Here is a 20,517-nt window from a genome sequence, read left to right on the forward strand (position 1 = left end):
GCAAAAAGCTGTCCACTCTGTCAGAATAAATCACCAAGCATCTCCTCTCTCCATCCTACCTCCCTCTCCATCCCTCTATCTCTCTCACTCTCACCCTGCCCACCTACTCTATATGTATTTTTAGCAGGCACATGCTGGGCCGTGGTGGTAGCCTCACATGTGCAGTTGAAACAGTAGACTGGCTGAGTATACTGTTGCATAATACAGTTGCAGATGTGTGCGATGCACAAGGTGTGTGCACATAGATTCTTATTCGCAGGCCCTCGGTCACCCGACACCCTCATTACCTGTCCCGAGCCTCATAGCTAATATCAGCTGACGTTACAGAGCTGGCCGGCAACAATCATCCCTCTCACGCACATTTTTCCCAGGGTGTGTAGGTGGGAAGTCAGCATGAACACGCTTTAGAGCTCAAGACACGAGCCGTCCATTATAGGGGTTCTATAAATGTGCTTACCCAAGTTGTTGGACGTCTGTCAGTGATTCAGTTTCATTTCAGAATGAAATATACACTATTATAAAAAGAGTCACCTATTCTAAACAACTGATTGACAACATGAAATTAAAAGATATAAGATAAGTCCTTAACCAACAAACTGATCATACTGAACTACAGGTAATGTTTTTTATTTTTGTTTGTTTGGGGGTTTTTGGGGGGGGGGGTTTAAATTGAATTCTTCAAATATGCTTTAGTAAAATTGCATTCCTTTAAAATAAATGAATGATTTATGATGATTTGATTTTGATTTTATTTGGATCTCTTTTAGCCTATTGGCTAATCTTCCAAGAGTCCACATTAAAAACATTTAAGCATACAATAATTCATATTATACAACACATAATTATTGACACACATATCATATACATACATGCATGACACATATAACCTACATACATTGACACTTATCCCGTATGGACCTACATATATACACATATTAATCTACATGTGTTCACTCTACAAACCTACTGACAGTGCAATACAATAGTATGATGATAACTACATTTAAATCTTGAAATCTTGCAATCAACAATCCAACCGCCGTACTGTTCTTGAGTGAGTTATTGTAATGAATTCCATAATTTAACAGTTCTGAAAATAAAAGTCCGTCTTCCCATTTCAGTTTTTATTTTTGGTAGTACATAATGATTTTTATCTCTTATTCTTATGTTAACTTGATGTTTATCACGTACTAATAGCAGTTTGTCCTTAATACTAACTGGCTTTTTAAACTTTTGAATTTTTGAAATTAGTACTATAGAATGTTGTCTCACATGCTCTACTACTGTGGGCCATCCCATTGTAATATGTAGTTCACTCACTCCTTTTTCAAACCCACACCTTAAGACCATTCTTGCTGCCTTGTTAAGTGTGATCTGCAGTCTCCTCATGTCTCTCTGAGCTGCATTGCCCCACACTGCACAGCAATAATTAATATGACTATAGATTAGACTATGAGATATTACCTTTAGAATGTCTTTAGATAAAAACTTTGCAATTCGTCCAACCATTCCTGCCATTTTCATCACTCTTTTAGAAAGATCTGTAATATGAGCCGTCCATGAGAGATTGTTTTGTATTTTAACTCCCAATAATTTGACTCCTGTAACCTCTTTAATTTGAACACTGCCATATGTTAAATACCATGGCTGTAATTTCTTCCTCTTTCTTGTAGTACATATAATCATATTTTTCGTTTTATTTACATTTAATGCCAATTTATTGTTTTCCACCCATTTGATGACACATTTAAAATCATTTGATAAATATTCATGCAACTGAGTTTGTGAATCTGCCACTGCAGTGATGGTTGTATCATCCGCAAACATATGTGCATTTGAGTTGGCTAACACTAAGGGAAGATCATTTGTGTATATAATAAATAACAATGGTCCGAGGCAACTCCCTTGTGGGATGCCACAGGTAATCATACGTGGAGAAGAAAAGGAGCCATTAACATAAATAGATTGCTTTCTACCGTTTAAATAAGATTTCATCCAATTAATAGCATTCTTACTGAAGCCATAATGAATTAATTTTTTAAGTAGAATTGTGTGATCTATCAAATCGAACGCTGCAGTGAAATCAAGAAGAAGTAACGACACAAGTTTACCTTGATCCAGGGCACTTAGCCACTCATCCGTCATATGTAACAGAGCGGTTTCAGTAGAATGATTTTTACGATATGCATGTTGAGCATGGGTTAGAAGGTTATTAGTTTCCATATATTTCCAAATGTGATCACTTACTACTCTTTCCAAAATTTTGCTTAAGGAGGAGAGTAAGCTAATTGGGCGACTGTTGGGTGCAGTAAAAGCTATTTTAGCATCCTTAGGAATGGGGCAGATTTTTGCATGTTTCCATTCTGTGGGAAACTTTCCTTGTTGCAAAGAAAGATCAAATAGATACTTTACAGGTCTAGCAATATATGGGGCTGCAGATTTCAACAATTTGTTGTCAATAAGATCGTACCCTGGGGATTTATTATCAGGAAGTGAAATCAAGATTTTCTCAATGTCATCTAATGATATATCTGGTAATACAAAACTGCAATTTTTCCCCTTCATAATCTTTTTGTCTACTTCACCTACCAGTAATTCATTTGAGGCATTGTTATTCATATTGGACCTGAGATCATTTATCTTTGATTCAAAATAGTCAGCAAAGTAATTGGCAATGTCTACTGGTTTTGTTCTAATCTTTCCATCAACCTCCACACTAACAGGACTTGTACTATTTGACCTACCAAGCAAACCATTCACTGTATGCCATATCTGTTTTGAATTGTTTCTGCATCCCTCAAAAGCTGTTTTATAATATAGGGTCTTTTTCTGACGATTCAATTTTACAACAAAATTTCTGCATTTTCTATATAGCATAATATCTGAATCTAATCTTGACCTAGATGCTACAGTTTTTGCCTCATCCCTCTGAGATATTGCTTCTCTTAGTTGTTGGTCAATCCAGGGGGATGATTTGGCTTTAATTGTACTTTTCCTTATAGGGGCATGGTACTCAACAACATCAGTAAACAATTTCGTAAAACAATCAACAGCACAATCCAAATCATCCTCAAGATACACAAGGTCCCATGGAACAGCGGCCAAATCTGTCTGGTAGTCTTCTAAGTTAAAATTTTTAAAACTCCGTCTTATAGTCACTCTAGGAGGTCTTTTTGGCACTTTGGTGTATTTAGTAATGCACACAATATTATGATCTGTCCACGATAACGGGACAGATTTAACATTTGAGCATTTATTCGGAGCATTACAGAATATCAGATCAATAATACTTTCAGTTCTGTGCCCAAATTTGTTTCTTGAGGACCTTGTGATATCCTGTACCATTTGAAATAAATTACGACTCTCTATATATTGAGTAAACTTAGTCTTGTTCCCATCAGAGTGACTACTTTTCCAGTCAATATTATAGTCCCCAAGCATAAATAATTCCTTCCTTTCATCCAGAGCAAGATCAATACTTTCACATATTTTATCCAGGTATAATGTGTTTGATTTTGGGGGCCTATAAACACATCCAATTAACGTTGGTTGTTGGAAAGGGAGGTGAATTTGAATCCACAGGATCTCTAGTCCATTCACACATAGATCATCCCGCACTTTGAACAGCAGATGCTCTTGAATATATAGGGCAACACCTCCTCCTCTTCTGTTCCTGTCCTTCCTTATAATATTGTATCCTTTCAAATCAATTTGTCCATTTGTTATGGTTTGGTCAAGATGAGTCTCAGTAATAGCAAGCACATGCAGATTATTCTTCTGGACAACATTTAGTATCTCATCCACCTTATTTACCAAACTGTTCACATTCACATGAGCGATATGTAAACCTTTCTTTGACAAGTGTAAATTAATAGAGTCAGTATGACTAGGTCGCGTTTTCATTCTAAAAGATAAAACAGACAGACAAGGCAGTCAGAACTTTAAAACAGCCACGGAGTGATCTCTGAATCTCTGTACAACTGCCCATCAATATATAATTTGTCCACAACTAAGGAAACTTTATGGTTTTTAATCCTATGTTCCCTAAAGATGGGAGTAAGTTTTCGCCGCCTCTCATTAATCTCCATTGGGAATTGATCATTCATCCAAAAGTTTGTACCCTTAAGGGCCTTGCCTCGGGTCTTCACTAGCTCCTTTTGTTTGAAATGCTCGAACCGAGCGATGATGGGGCGAGTTTTATTCCTCTCCTTCTTACCCAGCCTATGGACCCTCGAGAAGGAGATGTCTTGTACTGATTCCTGGGATAATTTCAGTTGTTGGCACATGAAATGATCACCAAAACCAGTGAGTTAACCAAAAGGCCCAATAACAGTCTGTATGTCTGTATTTACTTACTTACTTACTCCTCTTCATCTCCTATGGGACATAAGGCTGCAATGAGCTCTCTCCATCGCATTTTGTCCTTGGCATCATGTTCCTCACCCCATGACAGGTTCATCTTGTTCAGCTCCTCTGTCACAGTTCCGCACCAGGTGGTTTTGGGACTCCCAGGTTTTCTTTTGCCTGGTGGTGTCCATCTTAAGGCAACTCTCAGGATCCCGGTTCTGCTCCATTCTTAGCACATGGCCCAGCCATCTCAAACGTCTGTGTGTGATTTCTTTGGTGATGTTCTGGCTACCTGTGTTCTTGTACAGTTGGTGGTTGGAGATTTTGTTTGGCCAAAAGATATGGCATATTCGTCAGTCATCCATTGTGGAAAACTTCCATCCTTCTCATGTCTGTTTTGACCACTCGCCAACTCTCTGAACCATACAGCAGAACAGACTTGACGTTGCTGTTGTACAGGCGCAGCTTCGTTTTAAGGCTGTACTGTTTGGACCTCCAGATGGGGCGGAGTTGGGAGAAGGCACCCTGAGCCTTTCCCAGCCTTGCTTTGATGTCTTTTTGGACCCCGCTGTCCTTACTGATGAGGCTGCCCAGGTAGGTGAAGTCTTCCACAAACTCAAGTGGTTCCCCATTCACAAGGATGGGTGCTGTAGGGGTGGAGTTTACATACATCACTTGTGTTTTGGAGGTGTTGATGCTGAGTCCAACCTGCCTGGCGAAGTTATCGAGCCTGTCTGTTTTAGCCTGTATGCTGGGGTGGTTGGTGGAGAGGATAGCAAGATCGTCAGCGAAGTCAAGATCTTCCAGCTGGGAGAACAGAGTCCACTGGATGCCTCTGGGTTTGTCTGCTATGGTGTTGGTTGTGATCCAGTCTATGGTAATGAGGAAGAGGATAGGGGAGAGGATGCACCCCTGCCTCACTCCAGACTGGACGGAAAACCACTCAGAGAGGGCGTTGCCCATGATGACGCTGCACTCAAAGTGTTCATAAAATGTTTTTATGATTGTGATGATCTTTGGTGGAATTCCATAAGAGTGCAGTATCTTCCAGAGAGTGTTTTGATAAACACTGTCAAAGGCCTTCCTGAAGTCTACAAAATTAATGTAGATGGGTGTGTTCCATTCTAAGCACTGCTCTATGATGTTTCACAGTGCAAAGATCTGGTCCATACATCCTCTTCCCTTCCTGAAGCCTGCTTGCTCCTGTCTAAGCCTGGTGTCAATGGCTGCCTCCATCCTGTTCAGAAGGACTCTGCAGAACACCTTGCTTGGAATAGAAACAAGAGTAATTCCTCGCCAGTTGTTGCAGTTCTTGATGTCACCTTTTTTGGGGATTTTGGCTATAAGACCTTTGGACCAGTCTTCAGGGATGGTGTCACTGTTCCAGATGTTTTGGAAGAGGTCAGTCAGGACTCTTGTTGATGTGGAAATGTCGGCCTTCAGCATCTCAGCATGAGTAGCATCTATGCCACATGCCTTACCACTCTTTTGCATTAGAATGGCAGTTCTGACCTCATCAAAGTCTGGGGGGCTGGTGTTGATTTCCAGGGGATCGTCTGTTGTTATAATGTTGGCTGGTTATTCTGGTTCAGGGAGGTTGAGCACTTCCTGGAAGTGTTGGACCCATCTAGCTGCTTGCTCGCACTCTGATGTACAGATGTTGCCATTCTTGTCCCTAACAGGTGTAGTTTGGTTTGTACATTTGCCACAAAGTCGCTTGGTGATCTTGTACACTGTGCCCAGGTTTCCATAGGCTGCAGCTTTCTCTGTTTCACTTGCCAGGTTATCAACGAAGACCCTCTTGTCTCTCCTGGCACTCCTCTTCACCTCCCTGTCCTTGTTTTTGTAGGATGTCTTGGCCTTCTTAAGGAGTCGTTGAGACTTGATGTTTAGTAGTTTTGCCTTCAGTTGTTTCCTCTCTTCAATTTTCTGCCAGGTGTTAACTGATATCCATTCTTTGGCCCCTTTCTGTTTGAAGCCCAGTAGTTTTTGTGCAGTTTCGGAGTATGTGGTCTTGATAGCATCCCATTTGCTGTTTATGGTGTGTTCTTCCATTTCATGAACAGCATCTAGTTTGCTGAAGCGGCTTCTGAGTTCCGCCACAAACTCCTTGTTTACTTTTGGATACTGAAGTTTTGCAATGTTCAGTTTCCTCGGCCGCTGGCCTTGTGGGACCATCTTTTTTAACTTGAGCTTGATGGTGGCAGCGATTAGGTAATGGTCGCTATAGGCATCTGCACCCCGGTAAGCTCTCACGTCTTGTAGTGACCTACGCCACTTGCTATTAATGATATGGTCTATTTGGTTAATAGTCCTACCATCAGGTGACTTCCACGTGAGCTTATGGATGTTCTTGTGTGGGAAGATGGTTCCGCCGATGACCAAGTTGTTATTCATGCAGAGAGCAACAAGGCGTTCACCATTGTTGTTTCTTTCGCCACATCTGTGGATGCCCATTGCCCTCTCGTTGTTGGAATTGTCAGTTCCCACTTTGCCATTCATGTCTCCAGTTATCAGGAGCATGTTATGTAGGGGTACCTTAGAGACCGCCATTTGTAGCTGTTCATACCAGTCGTCTATGTCCTCCTCTTCAGCCTCATTGGTTGGTGCGTAACACTGCAATATAGTGAGTTTGCAGAACTTTGAATTGAGACGCACTCTGATCAGCCTCTCACTTATTGGTTCCCATTCTAGCAGGGTTTTGGCTTTCGCCTTTGAAAGAATGATGGCTACGCCATGTGTGTGAGTGTTCTCATGGCCTGAATGGAGGATGACAGATCCATCATTCAGAACTTGACGTCCAGAGCCACTCCAACGACATTCACTTAGCCCCAGGATGTCCAGATGGTACCTCTTCATCTCACTGAGGACTTGTGCTGTCTTGGAGGTCTCATACATGGTTCGGACATTCCATGCTCCAAGGCGGATCTTGATTTTTGGCCCCAGTAGCCTCTCTTTCGCACTCCTGACTTCCTTTCGGCTTTCATCAGAAGCGGTCATATTGCTGCTCAAGTGGTTTGGGTGGCTAGGGTTGACTATGGGCCTGATGCTAATAGTTTTGCTCATTGTAGTTTCTGTAACTACTTCTGCGTTTTTGCGGGGTAGCGTTGTTAGCGCCACGCCCAACCCCCAAACCTGGAGGGCCGGTGTGCTGGCTTTCGTCTGGCTCCTCACCCGAGACCAATCTGGTATGGTTAGACCTACCAGGAGCCATAGACTCCCCCCAGTATAGCTCTCAGGGTCTTAGAAGCACGCAAGCCTCTCCACCACGACAAGGTCACAGCACAGGGAGAAGTATGTTTGTATTTAACAGTGTGTTATGTCTACACCAGAAGCGTCTCGGGTGCATTTTTTAGTCATCTGTCTCTTGAAAAAGAAGAAACACTCTTGTTTTAATCAATGCTGCTGTCTTCACCGGCTCGGTACAGGTACGTTCCTCAGCTCTTTCATGCACGCGACACTCCCACCTGCTCCGCCATTTAAATACCAGTATTTTGGTGTGTTTTCTCCACAGAAAATAGCAGAGAATGAGTCCATTTCTCCATGGTTACCCTCTGAAAAACGGTTTCCTTTCCATATTCCTTTTGTTTTCAATTATACATATTTATCATGGACCGATGAGTGAACATTTTAACTTTTAATTACATTCCTGTGGTAGCTTTTGCAATCTCAATTTTCCAATGCAGAGCCAACAAAAAAAAATCACCGAAAGCTACTTAGAAATTCCCTAAAAAAGAAATAATCACTTTTAATGGTAGGATATGCAACTCTATGTGAGAGCACTGCTGTTTTTGTTGCATGCTGCAGAAGGTTTGTCTCGCTCCATGGTTCCATGGTTCACTGACTTTAGCGTTGATTATATATACATCAATATTTGATAGGAAAAATCAAGGCATACTTACCCATATCCATGATGTATAAGGCTATGAGCTTGATATCACACTTTTGAATGTGCAGCTAAAATGAAACTAAAACAGAACCATTGTGAACACATAGAGAGGTCTGTTGCTGTGTAGACTATGGATAAAACCAAAGTATAATAATGATAGATAGATTTTATGGACTACAGGTGCAAATTAGCTCTTACAGCTAACCCTGGTACATTTACATTGATATTACCTTGTGATATTGATGTTGATTAATGTGCATTGTCCCTGACAAAACAAATAAATAAAACAAATAAATGAATCCAACTGGTATGTTCCCCTGACCTGCTGAGAACATGCATGTTGATTGCTTACTACACCACATATTTGGGTGTGGTATTTCAATCAAAGGACCTGGGTTCATCTGCCCTCCCCAAGTGTCTTTGAGCAAGGCACTAAATCCTCACCAGCTCCAGGGGTCGCTGTTCAGTAGCTGACCCCGACCTCTGACCTTCCAATGGAGGGCAGGAAGTATAAAGATTAAAGTATCACATGTACCTCTCTCCCTCTCTTCCAGGAGGCTCTTGCCCATGCTCAAGCCCAGATCAAGGTCGAGTCCCAGTCGCGGTCCCCAATCGACCCATCGGAGCTCGTCCCCCGTCTGTGCCACCTGGTGCGGGCTGAGACGGGCTACGGCTTCAACCTGCACAGTGAGAAGTCGCGGCCTGGACAGTACATCCGCTCCCTGGACCGGGGGTCGCCCGCCGACCGCGCCGGCCTCCGCCCACAAGACAGGCTCATTGAGGTGTGTAGGTGTGAGGATGGAGTGTGTGTGTGGGTGGGTGGGGGCAGTGGGGTTAGGGGTATGTGTGTGGGTCTTGTGTGGGTGTCCTTTTATGAGAACAGTGTAACGGGATAAAGAGATAGAGGTGGAGAATGATTCACCTTAGACTATTATCGTTCAAGGATAAAACTCAGAATTTGACTTTTTACTGTTCATCAAAGAATTCACAGCAGCGATTATTGGCTGGATTTGGGTAGTAGAAGGGCAAGTACAAAATAGGGAATGAGTGTATATGAGTTTGGTTGAGACGACAGTTTGGCATGAGGAATGAAGTAGAGCATTCCATCAGGAGGTAGTGAAAAATGTACGTGCCCTAATGAGGTGGTTATTGATAAATGGGTTCATGGTTAGGCTGCTGGGACACACAGTCTGTCTTCATGGTGCTGTGTAGAGGAGAGCAACAGCATGATTGACCAGGTGGAAGAGACTTGGAGATAATGGTCACAATCCTTCAAGAGGCCCCTTATCTGTCTCTTGTAACACACACTTTGGAGGAGTGCGTGTGTATGTGTGTGTGGGTATGCAGCATGCATGTGTCTGTGTATTTATAGGTGTGTTTATATCTGCGTGTCTGCGTTCATGCACTCCTGCTTTTCCACATGATGATGATAATACTTTATTGTCAGATCCAGTCTGAAATTTTTCTTGCATCACAGCAGCTCCATTTGCAACATCACAAAAAAGACAAAAATTAAGACAGGACACAAAGATACATACATTCAACATTTCATTACAATCACAAAAGACAGTATTCAAGGCCCTTCAACGTACATTTGATCTGGGATTAAGCTCTATATTTAATTTTAGGATTGACTGGTGTTCAAAAGAGTGCTTCAGTCTAACCCTATTAAATCGTGGAACCCTATATCTCCGATTTGATGGTAACAGTTTGTATTCGCTGTTCAGGACGTGGTTGGGGTCAGAGACAATGTTGTTGGCCAGCCTTAATATGTTATTATGGTAGGCTGATTCATAGAGTTTCTCAAGTGATTGGCCTACAATCTTTGAGCAGATTTTTATTTGGTGGAGCAGTTTTGACTTTAAAGTAGTGGACAAACACTTGTACCATGTATTATTACAATACTGTAGAACACTCATAATCACAGAAGTAAAAAACAAAAGAAGAATTTGTCTACTTGCCCCAAAAGACGGCGGCGAAGAAACCAAATTCTTTGTTTTGTCCTTTTACAGACAGTTTCAATGTGGTCTTTCCAGGATAACAGATGGTCTATCATCACACCCAAGTATTTATATGAAAATACCTGATTGATTTTTTCATTATGGATAACAATAGAAACTTTATGAGAGTCAGATGGTGAGCCAAATACAATCTCTTCCGTTTTCTTTGTGTTAATCTCAAGAGCATTATTATCACTCCACTCGACCACTTTGTTCACGCAAGTTGGTGCAGCCCAGGGTTGCCTGAGTTACTTAACAGAGATATTAGAACTGTATCATCAGAATACTTTAAAATATATTGATTTGGTGTATCTGTACGGCAATCGTCGGTATAAAAAGTGAAAAGCATGGCTGAACTCACACAACCCACATTTAATGTGCCCACATTTACATACAACCATCCAATACATTACCTCCAAATCTATATGTACTCCTGCGTGTGTTCCTCCTGTGCATCTTTATTTAACTGCACATTGACACGCACACACAGTGTTGCCAACTCTCTTCCAAGGAAAGTAGCTGTTGGCTGCTTTTAACGTTACTAGACGTCGCCAGATGACCTCACACTCTAGTGTGCATAGGAATCACATCATTGAGTTTATTTACATGCAACGCGAGAATTTGAGAGTGGGAGATCACACAACTGGACCAAACTAACTGAAGCCATATCAAAGATCGATGAATTTGTGGCCATATAATCCTACAGTGGAAAACACACACGTCAAAATATTTTTTTCGTGAGCTCAGTGTTGCTGTACTTTGGTCCATTAATTGTTGCTGATGCTACACGGATCAAGAGGAAAGACAGGGAGAGCTTGTCGACGGGCGCTCTCTCTTCTCCCAGTCGCTGACCCTCTGTCCCAGTTGACTGCACAGCAGCTCTCCAGTGAGCTGGACGCCCATGTGTTTGCTATGGAGAGGCTGAGGGTCCGCAGACTGGCCCTCCTGCTCTCCTCCTGAGGTAGGGGCTACGCTGCATATTAGGAAGCGTTGCGATCAGTCCTCTTTCGATTAGACAAGTGATCGGCATCAGCCGTTCTTAATTGTTTGGGAGTCAACCCCTTAACATTTTTCCGATGGTCCAAAACAGTCACCAGGTGAGTCTGAAATCTGAAGTCTAAATCTAGCCTTGGTAACAGTGCGCACGGGTTCCAATACCTGCTCGAATACAGACGTGACCCCACAATGTATAAACATGTGGTGGCATGTAGATGGCTGTACTTAGCGTGGCAGGGGGCACACATGTGTCTGGTACTGGGCCCCTGTTTCTAAGAATAACAGGGCCTGAACCCAGTCTTCACTGTGTGTTAGACTGGAGACGGAGGAGCGGCTGGTCATAGGGGCGAGGGGAGCCGGTGATTTATCAATCTGATAGCAGGAGCCAAAGGGGAATGCAGGGGCAGACAGGGGAGAGACATGGGGGAGGAGGGGCAGGGGTGCTGTGAGTGTGTGTGTGTGTGTGTGTGTGTGTCTGAGAGTATGAGGGAGAGAACGAGAGAGAGAGAGAGAGGAGAGAGAGGGGTAGCGCGTGGACATTGTGTATGTGTGTGGGCATACGTGTGTGTGTGTGTGTGTGTGTGTGTGTGTGTGTGATATGAGAGAGAAAGCAGGAGAGTATGAGTGAAGAAGCAGGGACAAAGAGGAGAGTGTCCGTAACTGAACACAACAAGGGCAAACTGTAGACTTTGGAATTAGATGATTTAGACAGTAATGCAATGCCTCAGGTTTCTGTCACACACACACACACACACACACAGTAGTCTTTCAGCATCTTGCCTGTACACACATAAACGCACACACGTAGGTGGGAGTAGCTTGGAGGTTAGAGTAGCGGGCTTGTCGACCATGAGATTGACAGTTCAAATCTCCAGAACGGCTTGGAAAACGTGGGTGTGAAAAGGCAGTGGAGCTGCTCACTGGCTATCAAGACTGCAGCTCTCACATGTGAATGTATGTAACTGTGTTTGTGTGAAGCAGGGCAGCATTGAAAAAGAGCATGGGTGCTCAGTCAACTTTCCCCTAGTTAAATAAAGGTTGAAAAATACTGACATCATATAATATCATATCATCATAAGCATTTTGTTTTTTGTTTTTTTTGTTTTTTTCATCTGAGTGTGCACACACAGCACTCACCCTTCATTCCCATGACCTCTGCCCCCACTGGCCGTACATCAGGGCCTGACCAGACCCTGCAGAGCCACACTGAACTCCAATAGGCTCTTATAGGAAGGTTAAACAAAGGTAATTCAGGACCCCAAAAAAGTTAAATCATGTTCAGGAGTGGCAAGCACTTCACATCGAAACCCATTTGAGTCTGAGAGGCAAAATGTAAGGCTAATAGTCAGCCAAATCATACGAACACATGAATATCTCACCGTGTGCCACACCATTTCATGTAAAAATCTCCACACATATTAATCACACTTCAGTGGTATCAGAGGGTAAGATAAGATAAGATTTGACTTTATTGATCCCCTAGGGGAAATTCGAGTACTTATGTATTGATGTTCCACTGGAACATTAGGAAGCTGGTGAGAGTGTGTGGGAACATCCTGTGGCTGAACAGTCAGCCACCTCCCTGTATCTCTCCATGGGGATGCAAATCAACCAGACCCCGCCCCCCTCCCCAGCCCCCCATCTGCAAGGTTTTATGACTTAATAACATCTTTTTTTTTTGTTTTTGACCATTATTTACAACAGTTTTGTTTGTACAAAAATCAGAAATCCAAACTTGCCAGTTACCCAAATAAGTATAATAAACATAACATGGGAGAAACAGAAATGTTTCTCTTGATTGCACTGTTTTCTTAACTTTTTGTTGATGTGTGAAAAAGCACGTGTTTAGTATTTGAATAAAGATTTGGACTGTTTTTTCAATGTTTTGCAATAGCCTTTTCCTGGGGGCTTCCCCCAGAGTCTTTGTGCCAAAGATAAGTTGTATTGTTTGGGGCTGAATGTTCAGGTAAACCTGTGGTCGCTCTCCACCACAAGCTTGCCAACTTTATCTCAGTGTATTCGTTTTGTTTTGACTATAAAATCTGAGCCCCCATTCGTTGGCTATGATGCTGTGTGTGTGTGTGTGTGTGTGTGTGTGTGTGTGTGTGTGTGTGTGTGTGTGTGTGTGTGTGTGTGTGTGTGGATAATTGCAGCCGTCTCTGACCATGCGTCAAGACAGTGCTTGTGTCATCTGTCAGCAGCTTGTTAGAGAGGTGCACAACCATGACAGATCTCTCTCTCTCTCTCTCTCTCTCTCTCTCCCTCTCTCTCTCTCTCTCTTGGCTAGTCGTATCACTTGTAAAGGCTATGATGAGAGCACAGCTTTCTGGCAGTGTTTGGCAGAAACACCGACACCAGCCTCTCTGCTCTGTCTGCGCTGAATACCTCGTACTCCCAACCTCATATAACAATAGATGAGACACAGATATAGACACACACACATACTACTAAAGACCATATAAATGTGCACTACACTCACTCTCCCAAAACACCCAAATACACACACACACACACACACACGAACACACACACACACTTAAGGCTAATTTCATAATAACCTGCTATCAGCGTCATGCTTAAACCCATTTGTTAGACAAATAAGCCAGTGAATTGACATCAGCTTGATAATCAGCTGGGACACTCCACTTCCCACATATGGCACACATCATGAAAGAACACGCTCACACACACACACACACACACCTAATCTATTGTCCAGAATAGGACTTGCTCACACACATCACATACACATACACAGATGTGCAGATGCATTTGAAATTGTTTGTTTTGATCCATGTGTTGCAAAGGTCAGTCTGTAGCTGCTTTTGTATATCACACACACACAAACACACACACACACACACACACACACACACACACAGAAACCACATCAAAAGACTGGACCACTGGCCACTGGACCTCAGATGACTGGACCTTCCATGACTTTCATGACACACACACAGATGGACACACAAGCATGCACACACACACACACACACAGTATTGTCAAGAGGATCCACAAGGAATACTCCCATGAGAACAAGTTTCTGTGTGTTAGCACTCACACTGTACTACAGCACAGTATTAATTAGCCGGTGGGCAGGGTGCAGTGTTGTGTATTGTTTGTGTGGGATGGATGGTTAAGGAAGGGCTGTGAAACATGACACAACACCTGCTGCTTGGCCTAATACAAAAGATGCTTGTTCTCTCTGCATGGAACCGTCTGTCTATCTGACTGACTGACTGACTGACTGACCATTTGACCGACAGACTGAGTGTCTGTCAGTCAGCCTGTCTGACTGATGGTCTCACTATCTGTCTGCCTGTTTGACTGCCTGACCATCTGCCTTGCTATCTGTCTGCCTGTTTATCTGTTTATCTGTCTGCCTGCCTGACTTATTTGTGTGTATGACTGGATGAGTCTGTCTTGCTCCTCTGACTCCTCTGACTCATGGAAGGAGAGATGAATGGACGGGGAAGGAAGTATAGATGAGAGAGTTTAGATATGTAGAGGAGATTAGAGGAGAGGACAGGAGAGGACAGGAGAGGACAAGAGAGGAGAGGAGGAGGGGAGAGGAGGAGAGGAGAGGAGAGGTCAGCAGCTGCTCTCATTTTCCATCTGTTGATCCCACTCTTTCTTCTTCTGTTTCTTCCAACTCATTTACAATATTCTCTCCCTTCCACTCTCTCTCGATCTCGTTTTCCTTCCTGATATCTGTTTTCCTAACACACCGAAACACCCGTGTAGTCTGTCTCCCATTTTCCTACAGTCATATTTTATTTTTCTTACTCAGAAATGAGAGCAAGAGCAAGTTTTGAGAGTTTGCGCTCTTCCCTCTCCACCTCCGCTTCTCCACCGCCCTCCTGTCATAAGCAGAGTGAATTTTAAACAAATTCCCCCTCAGGACACTGACACCTGAAACCCACACTATAGCCGGAGCCCAGGCGAGCCATCAATAATAGATGGTGTACCAACATTAACTTGGCGTGGTGCGAAGCTACCTGCCTTAGAGAAGCAGAGGTCTGGACAAAGCTGTTGAAACACAGGCGTCCAAAACCCACACATCTAGATAAGGGCAAGCAATAATGGCCCATTGTGTTTTGCTAGCTAGGTGTAGAGGCAAGGGCAATATTGTCACACGCATAGTCAGTCACATACACACACACACACACACACATACACACACACACACATACACATGCCATCCCTCTGTTTCACTGTTTATGTCCATCTTCTTAGGGTCTAGCCCCATAAATGTTGTCTGATTGTTGCATTACCTCTTAAAAAGTGGACTTTTTCTGTTTTAAAGAGGAATTACTTCTTAATACACCATATTTATACATCCACAACAACATGTATAATACAGTCCTGCACTCTTCCCTGAATTGGTGTTGTAATAATTCATAGATGAGTAATGTTATGTGGGCTACCTTGGTGTAGAGCAGTGCAGACAGTCTCACAGACATTTTGAACAGAGATGTGTGACTGCTGCCCTACAAGTTTTATCTGGCTCCAGTCAGTGGATAATCAGTATGTTGTTGCATGACTCCACCTACTGGCTGGATGAGGTAGCACACTGTTCAATCTGACCAGTCCAAATTCAACAGAGGCTTTGCAGCTGCGTCAGAAGTCTCCTAGCAACCACGGCTGGCGCCATCATGGAGGTCCGTAATTGGCTGTGGCAGATAATGGCTAAATATATAACAACCAGGGTTGAAAAAGAGAAATATCTGAAAAGGATATTTGTGGTGGGCATTTAGGTCCATACAGTATTATAAATAAAAGTGAATTGTCTGATATGGTACATTGTAATTTCATTTAGCCCTAGCCCCTTTGGTCCAGGTCTCTACTCCAAATCACTATTGTTTGAGAAGAGTCAGCTCAGTTGGCCTAAAGCAACAGGCTAACCCTAACAGTTTAGAAATACAATCAGCTGTTCTATATCATGGTGCATAACATGCTGATGGGCCAGCAAGATATGTAACAGTCAACATACAGAGCAAAGTCAAAGTCTCTCTCCTTCCCACCTAAAAGTCCCCGTTCCATTTGTCTCTCTCTTCTCCTCCTCAGGTGAATGGAGTGAACATCGAGGGCATGCGCCATGCGGAGGTGGTGGCCTTCATAAAGAACGGGGGAGATGAAACCAGGCTGCTGGTGGTGGACCCACACACAGACGAACACTTCAAGAGAATGGGAGTCGTCCCCACAGTCTGCCATCTCAGAGGTAGGAGGACTACACTACCCAAAATGCACTGTGGTGCTCCAGAACTCTCATGATGCATCGCTGTCAGTTGAAAAAATGGTCATGTAAACATTATAAGATATAAACATTGTAAGATGTCCTCTTTGTTGAGTGAGATCCTCCCACTCCTTTGAACAGACTTTATGTATAAAGCTTACGCACAATGTAAACACAATGGCTTACTCAAAAATTAAGTGTTTACACTGCAAAAACTGACAAACCTGTTTATCTTTTATCTTGTATCCAGATTTATCAAGCTTATTTTAGGATTTTTTTTGTGAAATCATCTTAACTGGCAGATAATTTTACCGGTTTCAACAAATTTGACTGTTTTTTCAGGATAATGTAACTTGTTTCAGGACATTTACTTGGTAAAAGTGAAATTGTCTTGGAGAAAGTTTCTTGTTTCAAGATTTTTGTTTTATGATTTCTTGAAAGAAGTCATATCGGTGTGAAATGTATTGAAACCAGCAAGATTATCTGCTAGTGTGGTGAGATAATTTGACTAAAAATATAATGAAATAAGCTTGATAGGTCTGGAATCAAGTTAAAATCACTGGACAGCTAGTCATTTTTTGAAGTGTGCACAATGTTCATACACAATGTTCACCCAAGAGTTAAGGCACTTGAAGTTGACAATATCCTTTTTTGAGTGTGATTTCAATGCTTAGTTTAATTGTAAAAAGTACATTATGCCAGTGCCATGAGAACAGCATGCCAATGTTCCTGCCTGACATTTTTTCCACAGACTATGACGGCCCGTCCATATCCAACGGCTCCCCCAGCCCCCAGATCAACGGCAGCTCCACCACACAGTCCATCAGGTCCACGCTGTCCGACCTCAGCAGCCAGGGCAACAGCACGCAGGTAGGGGCGGGAGTTCATGTACGGTGTTGTGTTTGGTCTTTAATGGCTCCTGCTACGCATGAAAGTCAATAACCTTAACCCCTGTGTCTGTCTGTCTGTCTTTCCATGTTCCGGTGTGTCCCGTCTAGCTGGCGGACGACGAGGGCGGCCGCCTGCTGGACGCGTTCGCTGAGATCGGCCTGCGCCTGAGCCCCACGGCAGCCGAGGCCAAGGAGAAGGCCCACGCCAAGAGAGCCAAGAAGAGGGCGCCGCCGATGGACTGGAGAATGAAGTACCAGCTCTTCAGCAATTTCTGAGACATTCCCCTCCGAGGACACTTGCGGGACCCACGGGAAGAGATGTGAGCTCCCTGCTGCTCTCTGTATTGACGAGGGTGTGCTGTGGGAACTTTTCCTTTTTAACGCCACAGAGCAATTTTCTTCTCGAGAAAGAGCAAAGATGGCCACCACCTCGACCATAATTTGTTCCCAGAGTAAAAGGGCTTTCAGTACGCGACGTAAGGGTGATGTTTTACTTTTTAAGCTACAGCTACTTTTGTCCCATCCCCTCATCAAAATAGAGCATCCAAAAAGTGCTGACTGTTAAGCAAAAGCTGTACTGACTCTGCGAAGCTCCCACTCTTATTTAGCGCACTTTTACAACAGAAGGAAAAGCAACGTAAAAGCTTCACAGACTTTTAGAGGGTGGGAGTATTGCATACAAGTTTTTTTTCCCCCAGTTTTCTCAAAACTTTTTGCCCTAATCCCCATCACTCTTTCTCTCCTTTAATCATCCCGCTCTCCCCACCCCTAGATTCACCCCTCCTTTCAAGACTGGTTCAAACAAATGGGAGAGGCAGTTATTTTTATATTTCAAACAAAGTATAAACAAGTATAAAGAAGTCTTATCCCAGGAACAAGAACTGCATCCTACAGAGTTTTATGGACACTGTGACGTTAATGATTGTGGACGTTGTGGGAGATTTGGCCTGCAAGTCAATGGAAACCCACAGATGGCAGAAGATCCCTCAGCTCAACGTCAAAGAGTCGAGCCCCGACCCGCTCAGCTGTTTGACATTATTATTCACCGACAAAGAAGAGGACTGACAATTGTTGACCGGTTTCTCATTTGGTATTGGTCATTTCCCTGGTTTTTCATAATGTATCTCTCTCACCCCTGGCAGCGGGTCATATGTATGTATATTTTTACATAGAGTTCAAGCTTCAGCCCTTACTATGCACCAGCTGTTTTGCTTCAGATCAACCCTGCTTTATTCAACGTGAATTAATGTCACTTCCTATGTAAGACTTGGATGAAACACGTAATGCATTTATCACCACTAACCTCTTTTTCCCATACCGTAGATACAGTATATTGCTACTCCAAAACACACATAGATAACAAAGGGAATCACCACTTATTTTAAATACATTAACAAAGAGAGAGGAAGAGGAGGTGTGTGAATAGCGAAGGGCAAAAGGCACAAGGAATGAGAAGTTAGTCATATTAAACTGCTTGTTGCGAACAGGAGAGGGCGATCTTACACGCCAAACAGAGGCCCCCTGTGTCAGTGAAACTTCACCTAAGATATCGCCAAAGAAAATAGAATAGATGATTATCTTGGCATCATTCATCGTCTCGCAATGTTTTCTACTGCCAGAAACCTTATTAATTTAAGTCAGGTGGAAGACAGAAAAGAGAGGTAGTGGTAAGATTTATTCCTGAGGGTATTAGGAAGCTGTGAAGGTTACAATAACAGTGAGAGCTAAGCACTCAGTGATAATGTGATGTAAATCACAATTTTATGTAGTTGTTACATTACATTTACTTGTTTGACTGTGAATTGAAAGCAAGTTGATAAAGCGGAAAAGTGGAAAGTATGTTATGACCAGCTTTGGAAGGAAAACTCTAAAAACTCAGTATGCAAGGTATCCAACCATTAGTGAATCTGTATTAACTGCCATCCCAGCCCTTGTATTAAGTTTATGGAGGGGCTAATAACATTGTATAGACATAAAAGAGACTTACCATCATTGGCATCAATGAATATGATCAGAAAAACAGAAAAGGGAATTGTCACATTACATAGTAGTCAAGCAACTTAGTTTGTCGTCTTGGGTTTCACTTTACAATAACAGACAGGGAGTTATCGTTGGTTTCAACATCTGACGTCAGTGAAATATCAAGCTAAAAAGATACAGTGATTGAGTCCCATCAGTCGGTGAAACTATGCTGAAGCCGCTTTTCCACAGCAGGGCTTGTGGGGCTTGTTAGGGCCAGGGCCAAGAGAAAATGCAAGTGTAAGGCTCCGCAGCTCAAAAGCACTACTAGTTTATTCGAAACTACAACATGTCAACAAATCATATTTATTGGCCCAGCGCAGTACAGCCACAAAGATGAGCACAGTGTGAGTGGGTGGTGGGGAGTGTGGGAGTGTGGGAGAGGCACACAGTAAGGTCAAAGATGCTGGAGGGGCTATATTGAATGAGACTATGGGAGCCATGGAGCTTACTGAGGATTACAACTCACACAGGGACAGCTGTCATTCACATACACACACAAACACACACTTGGAACACGCCACTGCGTAATCCACGGCAGATATGTGGAGAAGGTATACATGATGCAGTCCACGCAGTATCTGTTGCCTAAACATTCCACCGCTGTTGATGTAATGGTTTGCTCTGATGTGCACACAGTGTCAGCTGTGCCGCGCTGCATCGACGTGACAAATGGGACCGGTGGGAGAAATGTCAGTCATCTATGTGGACATTTGTTTTTGTTGTACCTATTCACATCCTCGCTGTCACTCCACAGAGTCCACACTAATAGTAGTTGTCTTGATTAATTTTTGAACATTTGTTTTGTGATCTAGCATCCATCTGTGTGCAGTAGGGCTCTTTTCTATTGCTCTATATGATCTGACATTCAAACCCAGAGCAAAACACTATGTTACAATGGCTGATGTATATAGAAGCATACAGTATATATGGCAGGTTGCATTTTTTCAATAAAGTGTGACAATGGCGTTCTTGAATATATGATATGATATTGTCGTCATCTCTCTCTCTTCTGTCTTTGATGCTCATTTTTTTTTCTCCTTCACTCTATCTGTTCCGCAAGCTAATCTTTCCAAAGATTTGTTTCTTTCCAATTTGTTTTGCCTGTCTGTGGGACTGGAATGATCTCTTTCTCT

General features: G+C 42.9%; 1 protein-coding gene across 1 annotated transcript in view; it reads left to right on the forward strand.

Moving 5' to 3' along the window:
- LOC139921924 (Na(+)/H(+) exchange regulatory cofactor NHE-RF2) overlaps positions 1 to 20,362 on the forward strand; it is a 47,181-nt gene extending 26,819 nt beyond the window's left edge. Inside the window, exons 3-6 of the mRNA XM_071912324.2 lie at positions 8,791 to 9,018; positions 16,304 to 16,457; positions 17,224 to 17,342; positions 17,471 to 20,362. Coding sequence (XP_071768425.2) covers positions 8,791 to 9,018; positions 16,304 to 16,457; positions 17,224 to 17,342; positions 17,471 to 17,638 — 669 coding nt within the window. The 3' untranslated portion in view covers positions 17,639 to 20,362. The remainder of the gene's footprint in view (positions 1 to 8,790; positions 9,019 to 16,303; positions 16,458 to 17,223; positions 17,343 to 17,470) is intronic.
- The last annotated feature ends 155 nt before the right edge of the window (positions 20,363 to 20,517 follow it).

Source organism: Centroberyx gerrardi, chromosome 7 (assembly GCF_048128805.1).
Source record: "Centroberyx gerrardi isolate f3 chromosome 7, fCenGer3.hap1.cur.20231027, whole genome shotgun sequence".
Lineage (NCBI taxonomy): Eukaryota > Metazoa > Chordata > Actinopteri > Beryciformes > Berycidae > Centroberyx > Centroberyx gerrardi.